Genomic DNA, 17,504 nt, shown 5'->3' on the forward strand with positions numbered 1-17,504 from the left:
AAGCTCTAATCACTCGTGTTTCCTTTTCAATTCACAGCAAAGATCAGAGGTGTTTGTTTGTTGAGCAGCTCCTGTCTGTTCCTGCTCGTGTTGTTAGTTTGACTCTGTGCAGCTTTCTGATGATAAAAACCTCCCTGTGTTCAGCTGATGTGTTTGAGGGAGGGAACAGGAGGAGATCTTGGTGTTGTTCTACAGCTGTTTACAGAGGGAACCTGTAAAAGCAGCTGAAGACACTGATGTTAGAAAAGTTCAAGTGCTTTTTGTCACTGATCTGATCTGAAACAGAAAACACTGTTAATGGATGTTGTTCCACATGTGAGGACTGTCTGAGGCGTCTCCTGTTGTTCAGCCTGAGCTTCTCTTCCTCTCTTTATAACCTGAGTGAGTCTGTAAGTCTGTTGAAGAAGCAGTCTCTGTCAAACCCTCTGATTCTGGACACTAGACTCTGGACACTGACTCTGGACTTTAGACTCTGGACTCTGATTTTGGACTTGAAATTCTGGACTTGAGACTTTGGACTCAGACCTGATGGAGAATAACTCTGAGATCGTGTTTGTGCTTCAGGGTCTGAACGACTCTGACACTAACCGTCAGATCTACTTCGCCCTCGCACTCGTGTCCTACCTGTTCACCATCTTCGTGAACGTGACGCTCATCGTCACCGTGTGTCTGGAGAAGACGCTGCACGAGCCCATCTACCTGTTCCTATGTAACCTGTGTGTGAACGGCATCTGCGGCGCGTCCAGCTTCTACCCGAAGCTGCTCCATGACCTCCTGGCCGACTCCCACGTCATCACGTACACCGGCTGCTTAACGCAGATATTTGTAGTCTACAGTTATGTGTTCTGTGAGTTCACCAGTCTGACCGTAATGGCCTACGACCGCTACATGGCCATCTGCAGGCCGCTGCAGTACCGCGCTGTGATGACGGCGCAGAGGGTGGCGCAGCTGCTGCTGCTCACCTGGGGCTTCTCGCTGCTGGAGACCGTGGTGGGCGTCAGCTTCACCGCCACGCTGCCGCTCTGCGGCCACCACGTCCGCAAGCTCTTCTGCACCAACTGGGAGGTGGTGAAGCTGTCCTGCTCCGACACTACCGTCAACAACATCTACGGCTTCGTGCTCATGTTCTCACACGTGTCGCAGACCGGACTCATCGTGGTCTCCTATGTGCACCTGGTCCGCTCCTCGCTCCGGTCGCGCTCTGACCGCAGAAAGTTTGTTCAGACGTGTTTGCCGCACCTCGTCACGCTCCTCGTCTTCACCATCTCTCTGGTGTTTGACTCCATGTACTCCCGCTACGGCAGCAGCAGCGCGCTGCAGGCGCTGCAGAACATGCTGGCGGCAGAGTTCCTGGTGGTCCCGCCGCTCATAAACCCCATCATCTATGGCATCAACCTGCAGCAGATCAGGTCCAGGATCCTCCAGAATTTCAGCCACAAATCAGAGGCCGTAAAACCACATTCATGACAAACTAAATCCCATTCAGACACACAACAGACCCAGAGTACAGCATCAGACCTGTCCTGGTTTTACTGTGACACTGACTCAGGTTATTCTCACATCAACAGTACAGTGTTCATTCAGGCTTTGAAAACTCATGTCTTAACATTTAAGCAACATTAACCTGAGTGAACGAAGTCAAATCTATTTTTTTCACAATAAAAGAATTGTAGATCTGTTTATGTTCAGGAAGTAAAATAAATGAAATTATCAAGAGCTATGAAACTGTTTTAATAACTTGGTGAGAATATTTGGTTTGAACTCTTTCTATTATTTCATTGTACACATATTAATCAGTTTGTCAGTACCTTTGTATCATCTTGGACCAACAGTTATTAAAGATATTAAAGATATTCAGTATATTGTAAATTGTTCAGAATGAAAACATGACCACCTGTGACTTATTACAGGAAACTGACAACCAGCAGTAGTAAACAAATAGTAAATACATAATGAATTAGTAAAATGTGATTAATAATGAATAAATTCTGTTCATCCACCCACTGAAATACAAACAGTATTATTTTTAATCTCACTTTAAATGTAACTTCTAGTATAAACTTGTTGTCTCCACCTCATGGTGACATAATGACATAATGTAAACCTGCAGCCTATTTTCAATGTGTTTTTACTTGTTTTCAGTTGAAGATTTTTCAATCACAAATATCCATTTATTATTAAACCAATTTCCATCTACTTTTAAAACTACTTACTTACTAAACTAGTAATTCTTTAACGGTGTTGTTGCCATTTATAAATATTTTTAAAATATATTTCTTACTTTTTGGGAAGTTCTTGTAATTTCTCAAATAAAAAATATAAGAAGAATAGTGTCACAATATTGTGAAAAAATATCTGTTCATTCATCTGAACATGTCAGATGTAATTATGTGACAGAAGTTGTAGCAAAACTGAGAGAATTACGTTATAAACATTACTGATGAGAAAATGATTTAAGAATAAAGACAGTTCCAAATCATAATGTTACGAGTCATATAATATTAAAAGTCGTAAAGAGTAAAGTCAGTTTTATCAGGAAAAAATGTGTAATTTTATAAGAAAAAAAAAAAATACTGAAAAATTCATGTAAAACTGGACCAGAAATAAGTTGTTGAGAAAACAACAAAGGTTTCACTGTGTTCAGCTGATCTGACTTGTTTTTATTCTGGTTGCTTTTCCTGCTGAAAAACTTTTCGCCAATAACAAATGAACAAAAGACATTTTAGAGTTTTGTTTGATTTATTGGTAGATCATTAGAGAACCACATGAACAGCATTTCTGTTTTTTTATATGACTGAAGCTGCAACAGTGAAAACACAAATGATCAGTGAGCTCTACAGAGGTCTCACTCTGTCGTCTGTTCACCAGACCAAACTGAACAGATTCAAGCGTTCCACAGATGATTGGCAGCTTCAGCTTCTTTAACAAAATATCAGACTCTACATGGAACACTGCATCACAACATGTAACACGTTGTCTGTACAACATAAATATCTTTTATCTCAATGAGTATAGAAATAAATATTGCCACAGACTCAGATAAACATCAACAACACAAGGAAACAGATGAAGAGCTGATTCCCCCTCTCACACATGTATGGAAGTTCTTTAATGACAAAAAACAAAAACAAAAAACATGACTGGAACATCAGACACTGCTCACACCTGTTTTGATTTTTGATTAATCAGTCCATTATTTTTTTGATTCATTAATTTATTGTTTGGTCTATAAAATACCAGAAAACAAGAACAATAATGTCACAGTTTCAAATGTCATTTCAGTCCAACACCCAAACAGTTTATCATCTCTGTTTCAGTAATAACCTCAATGACTAAGTTTTGGTAACAACTTTAGAGCGATGTCAACTACAACTCCCAGTGTGCACTGCTGTAGAATCATCCAATCAGAGAACTGCAGACTCTCTTGCTGTGCGGCTGATGTTGGGCTGAAATCAGAGGTCCGAGAACTCATTGGATAAATTCTAATATTTCAATAAAATCTTGTTGAGATTTTAGATCAGTTTAGAATCAGTTCAGTTGCTGTGAGACGAGGTTTTATGAATATAAATATTCATGAATATGATTCACGCTTGATATTCACCTTTTCTGTGTTACAAACTGTTTGGTTCTCAGTTTGTTTGTTGGATCTTATTTTATTTTTTGGTTATTTCTTCAGTTCAACTTCAATGAGCACACTGAAGGAAAGAAAAATCTTTTTTTTGGAAAAACTAACTCACTTTTCTATGAACCAACATCCAGAAAAACAATCAAGATTTTTACTCAAGTCTGAATCTGGAATAACAGGGAAAAATATTTTAAAAAACATGAAGAAAAAATATATGGTCTGTTTCTTATATCATGAAATGGTTTTAAGTTTATTTTTCTAGCAAACCAAATTATTGTCTGTATAACTTTTGTTACGACATCACCTCGTGTTGTTGTATCAGTAAATATTATTGTTGTTACACAAAATCAGAATAACTATCTCTGTACAACAAACCAACTTATTATTGTATAACAATGTTTATTTTGAATAAATAACAGAATACTTCTTGACGTTACAAGATAAATTTTAAAATAACAAAAGTTTCTTGTTAAAACTGAAAACCCTGGTTTGTAATATTAATGACAAAAATAATTAATAATCAATTGAAATGAATACATTTTCTTTTTTCTAATATATTGATTTTTCAGTCTCCAACATCAAACGTCTTCAGTCCGACACGAACCTAACTGACACAGAATGAAGCAGTTGCTGCTCCGATTTGTCTACAAAGAGGATATGACAACACAGGAGGGACAAGGTACAAGGAAGCAGGGTTAAATGAAGCGACGAATCAGGTGGTTTTTCTCAGGCTCCAGGAACTCGTCGACCAGAGCGGCCGTCACCTTCCTGAGCTCCTCCTCCAGACTGGATACATCACTGCAACACAGAGTGATGATGTCACAGAGGCCATGCCCACAATGCCATCATGTCATTTATCGTTTGATGAGCAGGATGAGGACAGAGCCACGGTGATCAATCATTTCATTATCATGATGTCATCATTAAAAACTGCTCTCAGTCCTAAGTCGTGGTTCACTTGTTACCGGGGTAAATCACCATTGTAACTGATCCTGAACTCCTAACCCGCTCTAGCGCAGGTTAATTTAGAGGATCAGATCAAAACAAAAATTATTTCCATGATTATAAATGAACATTTCATACGGGCTGACTCATCAGACATCAACTACTTCTCTCCTTTTTTCTTTCTCTCCTCTCTGCAGCAGAAAGTCTGACATTAACTTTAGATGTTTTCTCTGCATCACGTTCGTAAGTTTTCTTTAATAGAAATTATATTTAGACATGGAAATACTATTTTTTATTCCAGTCATGTGATCATATTTTCATTTCACCTTGTTGAATATCACTTGTGAACGTGGTTATAACCGAACTTACCTGGAAGTATCAGCGTTTCTTCTCATATATTAAGAACTTCATTCATGGTTCAGACGTTGTTGCTTATAATTAAAAACTCCGCCTCTTTCACAGGAACGCGCTCGTAACAGGTACCTCGGCCAGGTAAACCCAGGGTTAACTGAGCCAGTTGGCAACCAGCTTCGTAGTACAGGTTGTCCAGGAGGGACAATGTTAGGTTCAGTTAACCCAGATAACTAAGTTATCCTGGGTATGTTGAACTTGCTTTGTAGTGCAGGCCTCTGGACTAGACATAAGGACTCACAATACTCATGGGAAATAAGACAATGTTAAATTTTGTCTGATGTTTGTTTTCCTGTTGTGAAACTGAACAGTTTCACCTTCTCAGGTAGAGGGTCGCTCTGGTTGAATTGGACACAGTCAGAGAATGCAGTCGAAAAACTCTTTTCTCATGAAGGTTCAAACTGAGTGAGCTGACGAATCTGAGCAGAAGCCATGATAAGAGCTGAGGAAAGGAGGTTCAATGCTTCCTATCTTATCTCCTTTAGCAGAGGAAACACTGGACCTTCCTTTACCAAGGGAAAGGAGAAATACCTTCCCATAATTCCTTAATGCAGGAACATTTAAAACGACAAATGATTGTGGTTTCACCTCAGCAGACTTTTTCAGAGTTGACCTCACTGAGTTCAGGTTATCTAGTGTTTGGTTAATGTTATTTCTGTCATGTCTTGTTTGGAGTTGCCACGTAACGTCGGTGAGTGCGGTAATTAATGTGGCAACCGGTCTGTTCGACTATGTGCCAGCGGCGCTGCTGCCATTAGTAGGTTTGGCTGCTAGATGGCACGACCTCGATGGAAAACATCATGATATGAGGGAAGGATGTGAAGGAGAATTCATAAGGACTTTGGAAAAGATTCTGACTGCACTTAAACTAATCTTCTGTTTACTTTATTGATAACATCTGGACGATTAATTCTCCTTTCCTAACTACGGAAAACAAAACAAACAGGATTGAAATGTTGAAATAAGATGACATGAAAGGAAAATACAACAGAGAAAGTTGAACCATTAAAATAATAATTAAATAGAGATAGGGAGCTGAGCAAGAGATCAGAATAAATAAAATTCAGACATAAGTTTATAGTTTCCTGCACTTTTTACATTTGTAAAGAGAAGAGTATAGTAGAGAAAAGTAGAGAAAATTCATTTTTAGTGCTTAACACAATGGCAGGGGATTTAGTGAAACAACATTTATGTATAGAATATTGTATTTTGTTATGATGATGATACTGTTAACTATAAATTCAATCTGCTTATTCTTCATGATGACTCCTGACTGGATTTAAAGAGTCAGTCAATCAGACAAGGAGTTCCATCAGTTCTGGATCGTGTCACAAATATAAAACAGCTGCTCTGTTGTTTCTACATGTGTGTGGGTCCGTCGTGGTGAAACTACGATGGTGCATCACTTTAAATGCTGCTGCAGCAAGGAATTATGGGAAGGTATTTCTCCTTTCCTTTGGTAAAGGAAAGTCCAGTGTTTCCTCTGCTAAAGGAGATAAGACAGGAAGCCTTGAAGCTCCTTTCCTCAGCTCTTATCATGGCTGCTGCTCAGATACGTCAGCTCACTTCACTCAGTTTGAACCTTCATGAGAAAAAAAGTTTTTGACCAAAGCCTAGGACTACAATTTGAGTTGAGTTGAGACTATAGTTACAGAGCAGACTGAGGATGAGGTGGGCAGTAAACAGTGTTTGAGAGTTAGCTGACCTTTTCCCCGGTGCAGCGCAGAACTCAGTGTAATACTTGATCTTTGGTTCGGTGCCGCTGGTTCTCAGCGTGGCCACCATGCCGTTCTGCAGCGTGAAGGTGATCATCTGACTGCTCTTTGACACTGGGAGGACCTTCACAGGAAACACACACAGACACATGATGTCACAGGAAGCACATCAGTGGAGACACTTCACACTGTTCTCTGTTCATGTCTCACCGATCTGAGGTCAGCCTGGCTGCTGTCATATCCCGTGGTTACATCTCTGATGTGGATGATCTGGACGCCCCCGCATGTCTCCGGGTATGAACCCTCACCGCCAAAGTTCCTGATTCGGCCGAAGATCTTCTTGATGGTGGGCGGGTCGTTACAGATGACGTAGGAGGTTTTTGACACATGATAACCATACCTGGGGACAGAAAGCATCAACAGAGACGAAAACTTCTCAGAGTTCAATCATCATCACAACAAACAAGGAAGGATTCCTGAAACTATTTCTAGGCCCCTGAAACCTGCTCGAGGATCTAGACCACCTTTCTACCTGGACTGTGTCAGTCTCAGATGATCCCTCACTGACTCTGGCCTTTACATACAATATGAACAAACACCTTAAACCTCTGCTGTTAAATGTTAAATGATCCAACAATGTTGATGTCATTCTCTTATTCTACAGACTGAACCAGAATTTGACTTTAAAATTAAATTTAAATTAAATTTAAATCGGACTGAATCAAATCCAGACTCAGTTAGAATCAATAAGAAAACTGCAGAGTTACAGGAAACTGTCATGGTTTTACCACAATATTAACATTAATTATAGGTGCAGTATAACCAAAATTTACAGTATATTTAAATATACTGAGGATGCAAGTGCACCAATACTTTAATGTGACTACATGCACCAGGACATTTTTAAACCTGTAGGACTAGAACTATGAAATGTAAATGTTGACATCGAGCAGCGTACGTCTGGTAGATGTTGTGCAGCTGCTGGTTCAGGCTCAGGTTCTTGTTGTGGAGGTAAGTGGCCATTTCAGCCACGACTGCCGCCGAGCTCACACCATCTTTGTCTGGGACCATGCTGCCGCACAGGAACCCTGATGTCACAGAGAGAACAGTGTCACTCTGTCTGTTGTCTCTGATGTTTTACTTACTGATGACAACAACAAAAAAAACAAAAAAACAGGCTCAGTTACCAATCGACTCCTCAAAGGAAAAAATGACTGTGTTTCCTGTTTTGGTGAGTTCGTGCATCCTGTTTCCAATCCACTTAAACCCTGGAAGAGTTTCCTGTTCAGCACAGAGACAGGAGATCACCATCCTCCTCCTCCTCCTTGTACCAGTATTATCAATGTTCATTGATGAGATATTTCCACATGTGACTGAACTGTCTCACCTCAAAGTGGAACCCCTCGATACGAGCGAAAGCTTGCAGGATTTTGGAGGACACTGTGGTGGCCAACATGTAAACCTTCTGAGTGTCTGCTGGATCTGGGTGGTTCTCTCTCCAGTTAAAGAACATCCACCAACCCAGCAGAGCCGCCAGCTCGTTACCTGTGAACACCTTCCAACCACACCTGAAACACAGGGAGCTACAGGTAAATACACCTGTAACTGGCAACCACAGGTAAATACACCTGTAGCGTTCTAGTTTACTTTTAGCTTTGAACTCTGACAGGTTCTGGACTGAAGTGTGTTTGAGCAAACATCACAGTTACCCATCAGACTTCTCTGCAACAGCCAAACGGTCAGCATCAGGATCCGTTGCCAGAACGATGCAAGCATTTTCCCTCTCTGCAAGGAGCAGAGAAAGCTCCTGTAACACAGAAGAAGAAGAGAAGAAAACTAGATCTAATGGATCTGAAAAATCACTTGAAGAACTGGGATCTGTTTCTCACCAGAACAGACTCTCCCTCCTCCGGGTTTGGGCAGCGGACTGAAGAGAAGTTGGGGTCGGGGTCTTTCTGCTCGGGAACGGGGATCGGTGGAACAAAGCCGAAGGTTTGGAAGGCCTGCTGTACGAAGACATGTCCCACACCGTGGAAAGACGAGTGGACAAACTTCAATGGACAGCTGCTGTTCAGGTCCCTGAGACACACGGGAGAAAATATGGTTTTCAGCCTGAGGCAAAGATGTCCATTTTCCTTCACTGCTGTGTAGACCAGCACCAGAATCCAGCACCTGAATCTGGACCTGGATGTGAGCTGCAGAGAGACAGTGTCGATGTGAGTAAACTAGGGGAGGGTGAACACCAGAACCAGGGACTTCCAGAGGTCCAGGGACTAGTTCCAGACTAGTTCCAAAGGACTGGGGATTGGCTGCAGAGGTGAACCCGGCCTGCTCTTACCTGTGGAAGCAGAGGGAGGTGAGTTCGTCCATGTAGCAGCTGTTGATCTGGGTCAGGGGGTCGGTCCTTAAGGAGCTGCTCTCCACCAGCTCCTCCTCCCAGCAGGAGGCGCTCCACGGCTCCAGCTGCTCCTCAATGCTCCTCAGGATCTCCTTGTCATGAGGTGAGGATATCTGAGCGCCATTACACCAGTACACCTGCAGAGGGAGGCAGAGATGTAGAGCATGAGGAGGGATTTCTAGATTCACACACATGCACAACAAAACAAGAAAAAACTGACCTTGAGCAAAACACAACCTGGTAGTAAAAACAAGTTTGCTTTAGTCCTAAAGTTCATTCATGAAAATGTCTGAAATCTTTTTCTCAGTTGGTGATGAAGTGACTGCAGGCTGTTTGAACATTGTGACGATATATAAACTGTAAGATGCTACTGATGGAACATGTCCAGATACAGACAGGGTCTCCATCCACAGAGAACAGGGTGACCTGTGTGGAGCTGGATCTCAGGTGTAAGACTGAGCACAATTAACCTCCTGTAACAGATATGTCAACTGTAGCTGTAAAAGAGTAACCTCTACTGTCATCTCCCATCTACCATACCATTACCTATCTTCTCTGGTTGTTTCCTGTGCAGTGTTTAACATGCAGTCAGACCTGTGCTGGTCTCTGACCTTGTATCCATTGTCTTCTTTAGGATTATGTGAAGCAGTGATCATCACTCCAGCTGCTGCTCTGAGCTTTTTTACAGCATACGGCTGAAAAAAAAAAAAACACAAAGGAGATGTCATACTGACACACAGCTGAGGATGTGGTGATGATAGGTGTGTGTAAGACCCAGTCAGAGAGATGATGATGGAGAGTTTGCTCACCACGTATGGTGTGGGGACGAACGTGGAGAACAGGTGAACAGGAACGTGTCTGCTGAGAATCACAGCAGCCGTCAACTTCGCCAACCTGAAACATAAACATGGGAATGTCCTCATGTCCTCACCCACTGACACCCACAAATCACAAATTCTGGGGGCTGTAAACACAGTCTGTTAACACAGAGTTAATCTTTACCTTGACGAAGTAATCGACTGGTGTAGTGATATTTACATCTTTAGAGTTAGAGTTCTACATGATGTTAACTCTAACTCTTTGTCAGGACACAGCAGACTCGGGAGGCAGTCTCTGTTCATCTCTCCGTCCTGTTTTTACTCAAGTCTTTTATAAATTTGAATATGAAATGCTCTGCTCTTTAGGATTCAGACACTGACCTCTGACTGTTGCAGCCGCTCTCCTCCTGCCCTCTGGTGTCAAAACCAACAACTACTCCTCTGCTTTTGAAGTCTGCAAAGTACCTGGACAGATAGGAGAACAGGCCCTGAGGAGAGAGAGACAACATGTTAGACATCAGTCTTTAATTTATGGCTCCCTTGTTAACTCATGTCATACTTGATGTCAAATATATAACATTAGTTGGCCATGAAAAACCCAGAAACATTTAGTCATTTTAAGTCGGACTTTATGTCTGACCTGTGTGGACTGGATGATGGTGAGGTCGTTGATGCGGTTGAATCCAGCTCCCATTGGTGCTCTGAGTCCAGCTGTACCAAATCTCATCCTGCTGCAGAGTATCGACCGCAGATCATCCAATCGACCCACTGCCACCAGAGACTCCACCTGAGCCCGAGTCCGCCGGTTCTACACCACAGGAGAAGAAGTCCATCAGAACCTAATCAAACTGGTTCCTCTGAACCTCATACTCAACACACTCAGTTCTGACACATGCTGGTGTTTGGAGCCAGTGGATGAAAACCTGGAGACATTGTGTACTTGTGACTGTAACTGTACCATGATCCTCAAAACATGACATTACAACTTTTTTCTCAAAATATTTAAATTTAATGCTTTGAAATTTCCAACCATGACATGACTGACATGATTAATCACATCCATCCCTCCATTTTCTTATGCTTATCTGGGGTCAGGTCACGGTGGCAGCAGGCTAAGCAGGGTATTCCAGACATCACTTTTTCCAGGAACACTTTCCAGCTCCTCCTGGGGGATCCTGAGGTGTTCCCACGCCAAATGGGATATGTAATGCCTCCAGTGAGTTCTGGGTCTACCCTGGGGTCTTCTCCTAATTGGACGTGCCCAGAGAACCTCCAAAGGAAGGCACCCAGGTGGCATCCTAATCAGATGCCCAAACCACCTCAACTGGCTCCTTTCAACTTGAAGGAGCAGCAAGCATAGCAGATGTCCCTCCAGATGTCCAAGCTTCTCTGTCCGAGCTCCTCCTGTCTCCAATGCTGAGCCCAGACACCCTATGGAGGAATCCCATTTCATCCACTTGAATCTGCAATCTCATTCTTTTGGTCACTACCCAGAGTTCCTTAGCATAGGTGAGGGTTGGAACAAAGATCAACTGTTAAATTGAGAGTTTTGCCTTCTAGCTCAGCTCTCTCTACACCACAAGGGTCTGGTACAACATGATGCACTGATCCATCTATCAATCTCCCGCTCCATCTTACCCTCACTTGTGAGCAAGACCCCGAGATACTTGAACTCCTTCACATGGGGCACCAACTCACCACCAACCTGGAGGGAGCAGTCCCCCATTTCTCAGCTGAAAACCATGGCCTCAGACTTGGAGGTGTCCCGGCCACTTCACACTTGGCTGCAAACTGTCCCAGTGAGCACTGGAGGTCACGTTCTGATAAAGCCAACACCACCATATCTGTGAAAGCCAAGAAGCAATTCTGAGGTTCTCAAAGCGGACACACTCCTGACCTTGACTGTGCCTTGAGATCCTGTCCATGAATATCAGGGACAGGATCAGGGAATAAACAGGGACAACCTTGGAGGAGTCCAATACTCATTGAAAACGTGTTTGACTTTGTGTCAGGGATACAGACCCAGCTCTCCCTTTGGTTATACAAGGGCAGAATGGCTTGTAAGAATGCGCCTGGTACCCCATAATCCCACAGTACCCCCCACAGAGCCCCCTGGGGGACACAGTCATAAACCTTCTACAAGTCAAAACACATGAAAACTGGCTGGCCAAACTCCCATGCCCCCCTCAGCGCTATCGCAAAGGTAAAGAGCTGGTCCACTGTTCCACAGAATCTGCATTGCTCCTCCTTTAGCTGAAGTTTGACAATCAGACGGAGCCTCCTTTCCAACAACCTGGACAAAACTTTCCCAGGGAGGCTGAGCAATGTTATACCTTGATAATTGGAGCACACCCTCCGGTCCCCTTTTTTAAAAATGGGAACCACCATCCCGATCTGTCACTCCACAGGTACTGCCCCCGCACTCCATGCAGCACTGAAGAGGTGTGTCAGCCATGACAGCCCAACAATGTCCCAAGCCTTCATCATCTCAGTGCAAATCTCATCCACACCAGGCGCTTTGCCACTGAGGAGCTTCTTGACTACTGGAACGACCTCTGCCAGGGCTATGGGTGAGGCTTCCCCCTCCATGGAGGACATGTTAACCGGGTTCAAGAGCAAGGTGTTCTTTTCATCGCCCAATGGCATCTCCAGTCCGGGTCGCAACCTGAGTCAAGCTGTGCTTCTCCTTCCTGAGTCGCTGAATGGTTTGCCAGAACTTTCTAGTGGACAAATGAAAGTCCTCCTCCACAGCCTCCTTGAATCCTGCCACACCTGAGTTTTTGCTTCTGTGACGGCTGAAGCTGCAGCCCTTCTGGCTGCCGGGGTACCTATTTGCTGCTTCTGGGGACCCCTGGGCCAACCAAGCCCGAAAGGCCTCCTTCAGCTTGACAGCTTCCCTCACCTCTGGTGTCCACCGGTGGGTTCTTACGTTGCAACCTCAACAGGCACCAATGACCCTGATGCCACAGCTCCTACCAGTTGCCTCGAACAAAGCATTAACAAAGCACCACACATGTTCGGTTCCTCTCAATCATGCCCCTCCAGGTTTCTCCGTTGTTACCCAAATGAGTGTAGATGTTCCCCAGCAGAATTATAGAGTCCCCAGGCGGAACCCTTTCCAGGACCCCACGCAGAGACTCGAAGAAGGCCTAATATTCTGAGCTGTTGTTTGGTGCAGAAGCACACACAACAGTCAGAGCCTTCCCCTCAGTGACCTGCAGCCACATAGAGGTGACCCTCTAATGGGGAGAACTCCAACACAGCGATGCTCAACCAGGGGCTTGTGAGTATCCCCACACACACCTGGGGGCTGTCACCCTGGGGAACTCTGGAAAAGGAGAGTCCAGCCCCTCCTCCGGAGTTTGGTTCCAGTGCCCATGCTATGCATCTGGGTGAACCCAACTACATCTAGTTGGTACCACTCCATCTCCCACACCAGCTGAGGCTCCTTCCCCACCAGAGAGGTGACGTTCCATGTCCCTCCGACCAGTCTGCAACACTGGGAGAAAGTATGCCAAGGTCCCCGCCTTCGCCTGCTGCCTTGTCTGCATCACACCCTATGATTAATTACAATGTCAGGATAGAAGAAAATCTATTGAGAAGTCAAAGTTGATCCTGCACCCTCTCTAATGATTTAGTGACTTTGATAAAAGATTTACATCTTCAAAGGGAACCAATGGGAAGAAATCACAGAATAACAGCAGGCTGGAGACTGACACAGAGTGTCACACTTGTAAAGTCCCCCCTATTGATCTGAATGATCAGTATATAAAAATGTAATAATTGGTTTATACCAGAGTATACATCCGTTATAAAAACAAGTTGAAGTGTTTATCAATGTTCAATATTTGCACTACATATTTTTTATTATTCTGCTGTGCTTTAATATATTATTGGTTACTATCTGTTTACAAGAAGAGTTCCAGCTCTTAAAGAACAAAGGACATTAATAAACACTGAGATCTGATCACAACTACATTATAACCTGTTCAACGTTCATTATCTACAGTTATTTACTTCAGTATATTTCTATACTCATTATGAATGCTAAATAAGGGGAGAGGGCCAAGTGTAGCTAATACATGTTCTGGGACATTTTACAGATGAAAAATCATCTTGTAAATTTTAGTAAGTAAACTTCACAGGTAATTAAATTAGTATCAACAACAGAAATACAATAAAAATGATAAAAATGTTCTAAATTTAAGACACTGAGTGAAACAGATGAAAATGCTGAAAACATACTGGAACATTGAATGCTGTTTGTGGTGAAGAAAACTCTAAATAATAAGTGCTAATTGGCCAACACACAGTGGACATATCTAATGTTGCAAAGTTGAGATCTTGTAAAGGTTTTAATTATATCACTGAATCCAACGTCCAGATCTTATGAACCTAAAATAACATGTGTTGTCAGTGTTTCACATCTGATTGACAGACTTTGGTCAAAAACTTGGTCAAAACTAATTGATTATTGAATCAGACCAGAAAACTGTGAAGCAGCATGTTTCTACATGACTCTGGAGATCATGATTACATGAAGAGATCACAGTGTAAAGGATAACAGTGAATAACTCACTCAGCCTGGTGTGTGTCTGAGTGTGCTGCCTTTTCCAGGCGGCTGACATTTACAGTGGAGGTCATCAACATTCATGGCAGCCATGACCTTTAAAAACACACACCTCTGAAATCAGAGTGGGCATGTGTGTATAAATATATAAATAAATTAATAGAGGAAAAACTCTCAACATTTTCTGTACAATCCTCACGTTTTCATATCATTAATTAACACTGGAAACACTGAACTGATGCATCAGCGCCACCAGGTGGCAACTGACATCTCTTTGTGTTTCTTTTGTCATGACGACTGCAGCAGGCTAAATCTCCACCTGATATGAACCTGTGGTCTGTTATCTGGATAATGACATCCGATCACAGTGATGAGTGGATTAATCAATAATGAAAACAATAGTTAGTTGCAGCCTTAATTTAGAGCTTGGATTTACAAGCGGCACCCTGGATGTGATAGTAAGAGGAAGGACTCTACTGCAGCAGTGAAGGCACATCCACAAAGAGACAGTTCAAAGGGCCTTACATAGGACAGAACAGGTATTAAGACAAGAGACATGAGGCAGGTTAAAGAAAGATGGAAATGAGCTAAAATAGAATAAGACGAATTAAAAAGTAGAATAAAAATGACAGAACAGCTGCAGTGAGAGACATGAATAAATGTTCCCAAAGTCTTCAGTCCTGATTTCGGAGCTAAAAACTCAGTTGCTACTCAAAGTTTACTTTGGACTCTGGTAATAAATACGCAGACATTGTCCAGACCACCTGGGAGGTCTGGACTGTTGAGAATAAAGCAGTAGATCAGAAATAAACCATTCATGAGTGTTTTAATCATTCATTCTTTGACAAACATGAAGCCAATGTAAACACTTGCAAACTGGACTTATGTGGTCTAAATGAGGACTCTGAATCAGCTGCAGGTGTCTGACCTGAGACAAGTAAAGACAGCGCAACAGTAGTCAAGCCTACTTCAGATAAATACATGAACAGGTTTTTCTAAATACCACTATGAGCTAATTCCTTTAGTTCTTCATATATTCTTCAGGCAACTGAATGTTAGTGTGAGTCCAGGACTACAGGCAGATCTCTGACCTGGTTTGTGGTAGTTAATGTCTGAAGCTGAACACTGACTTTCAATCTTAATCTTAAAACAGTTATTTCAGTTTCATTTTTGTTTAAGTGGAGGAAGCTTTGATTTCTGCAGTCACTGGTTTGTTCAGTGCACCTGGTCACCTGGTATAAATGTGTGTGTCATCTGCATAACTGAGGAAGACTAGAAACCAAACATCTGAATGTTCACACAGATACGTTCTCTTTGTCCCACCCAGGAAAATTAAAGAAAGCCTCAGCTGACCTGGAACAACTAACAAATACCTTCATTACCTTCAGTCCGTTAGACTGCTGTAATGACCTGCTTACTGGTTTACCTGACATTGGCTTCAGTGTGTCACAGCAGAATTAAAATCCTGCTATTTTCATGTCATTACATTCATTTATGTATCAGGACTGTCTGATTATGTTAAATTAAAAAAATAAAATGTTTTAATTATGTCAATATTTTCTTTTAAAGTTTCTCTTCCCTTCCATGAAGCTGCTTCATGTATGAATATCAGTCTATAATTAAATTTACCTTGTGTTGCTTTAAAGAGCTATTAAAAGGCTCATATTTGAAACGCATCCACAGCAGAGTGAACATGGACATGTGGGAGGTGGAGTCAGATGCAGCAGGTGGATGGTAGTGGATCTGAACCAGCTGGTTCAGTCTGTGGTATCCAGATGATTAACGGCTGGCTCATCATTTTAACAGAGGTTTCACCACCTGTACAGGCCTTTTCTGATCACTTGTGCCAAACAGAGTGAATGAGCTGTGTCATGCTGCTTGATAACCCATAAAGCTAATCTCCATAACGACCCAGAGCCGCCGGTGTTCCTGACTGCCAGCTGGCCTGCAGAGCCGCACTGCGGGCAACATACACTCTCTAACCCCGGTGAGACTCTCATCTGAAAACAACCCACAGATGCGGGTGTGTCGTTTTCAGATCTCCCATGTAATACCTCGTAATTTTAGATTTCCTTGCATGTCGACACAATTAACGGCAATAAGAAGCATGACTTGATATATGTCCTGAAATGGCTGTTTCTGGTGGTAAATACGGCATACGGCACCAATATATATGCCGTTATTTACATTAAATGTTATGTTTTGTAGTTGCTGCGCCAGCTATTCCCACGCGCCTTCAACGCAGCTGGAGCATCGTTAAACTGCTCACAAAGTTTCACTTCTATGCAAAATGACGCTGCTTTACTAAATAATTATTACTTACATTAGGCTATTTATATACCGATTTTACGAGACGATCGTGATTATATATTAAATACAGTATCTTACATCAATTTTACCACACGTGTTCGCCAAAATGCGATGTCAACATAAAATGCCAGATTTCTCAGGGAAGTCTGGTGTGACGTTCCCTCCGCACAGCCATGCACGCACAGCAGGACAGACCGGGTTTACGCTGGCTTCCCCAGTACTTCCTAGCTGACAGGCGGATAGACACTCACTTTATCCCATGTTAGCCACTGGTGCACCGCGTTGTCCAGCTGTGGGTCGCCGGTACTCTGGCACCTCAGGTTGGCGTTCAGGTCCCCGTTAATTCCGTTATCGTCTCCCATGCTCACAGACTGTGCCAGGCCAGCTAACACTCGATGAACGGTAGCAGGGCCATTTGACTGTCGCAAGAAGTAGCAAACAGCCAGCTGACCGTTACACAGTGTTAGCTCCCCGCTGATAGCGGGTCCCGGCTCCTGGAGTGGATAGACACACGCCTCCTCTTTGTTATGGTTGCCGGGGGTGAACTCCGTAACTCTGCGTGTCAGCCTTTTACTTCACTCACCGAAGCTACACGTTCTGTTACACTGCTGACAATATCGATATCAGCCCGCTAACTGCCCAGAATATTCCTGTAAATATTCCTCTGTAAAGTTCGTAGACACGACAGGAATATTCACCAGTAAACGTCATG

The 17,504-nt window shown here is 42.9% G+C and overlaps 2 protein-coding genes across 2 annotated transcripts; one reads left to right on the forward strand and one right to left on the reverse strand.

The window, feature by feature from the left end:
- The first annotated feature begins 528 nt into the window (after positions 1 to 528).
- On the forward strand, positions 529 to 1,467 carry LOC111216806 (olfactory receptor 15-like). Its single transcript, XM_022738419.1, has one exon. The coding sequence runs from the start codon at positions 529 to 531 to the stop codon at positions 1,465 to 1,467; it is 939 nt and encodes a 312-aa protein (XP_022594140.1).
- A 1,276-nt stretch (positions 1,468 to 2,743) lies between these two features.
- pgm2l1 (phosphoglucomutase 2 like 1) lies at positions 2,744 to 17,504 on the reverse strand. Its single transcript, XM_022738453.1, has 14 exons — positions 17,044 to 17,504; positions 10,553 to 10,720; positions 10,294 to 10,400; positions 9,904 to 9,988; positions 9,706 to 9,789; positions 9,035 to 9,231; positions 8,586 to 8,775; positions 8,406 to 8,503; positions 8,084 to 8,264; positions 7,884 to 7,977; positions 7,655 to 7,784; positions 6,907 to 7,096; positions 6,687 to 6,820; positions 2,744 to 4,423 (listed from the first exon to the last, which is right to left on the reverse strand). The coding sequence occupies exons 1-14, from the start codon at positions 17,152 to 17,154 to the stop codon at positions 4,321 to 4,323; spliced, it is 1,872 nt and encodes a 623-aa protein (XP_022594174.1). The 5' UTR covers positions 17,155 to 17,504; the 3' UTR covers positions 2,744 to 4,320.

This window comes from Seriola dumerili, unplaced genomic scaffold (genome assembly GCF_002260705.1).
Source record: "Seriola dumerili isolate Sdu_G_001 unplaced genomic scaffold, Sdu_1.0 BDQW01000036.1, whole genome shotgun sequence".
NCBI classification, from domain to species: Eukaryota; Metazoa; Chordata; class Actinopteri; order Carangiformes; family Carangidae; genus Seriola; species Seriola dumerili.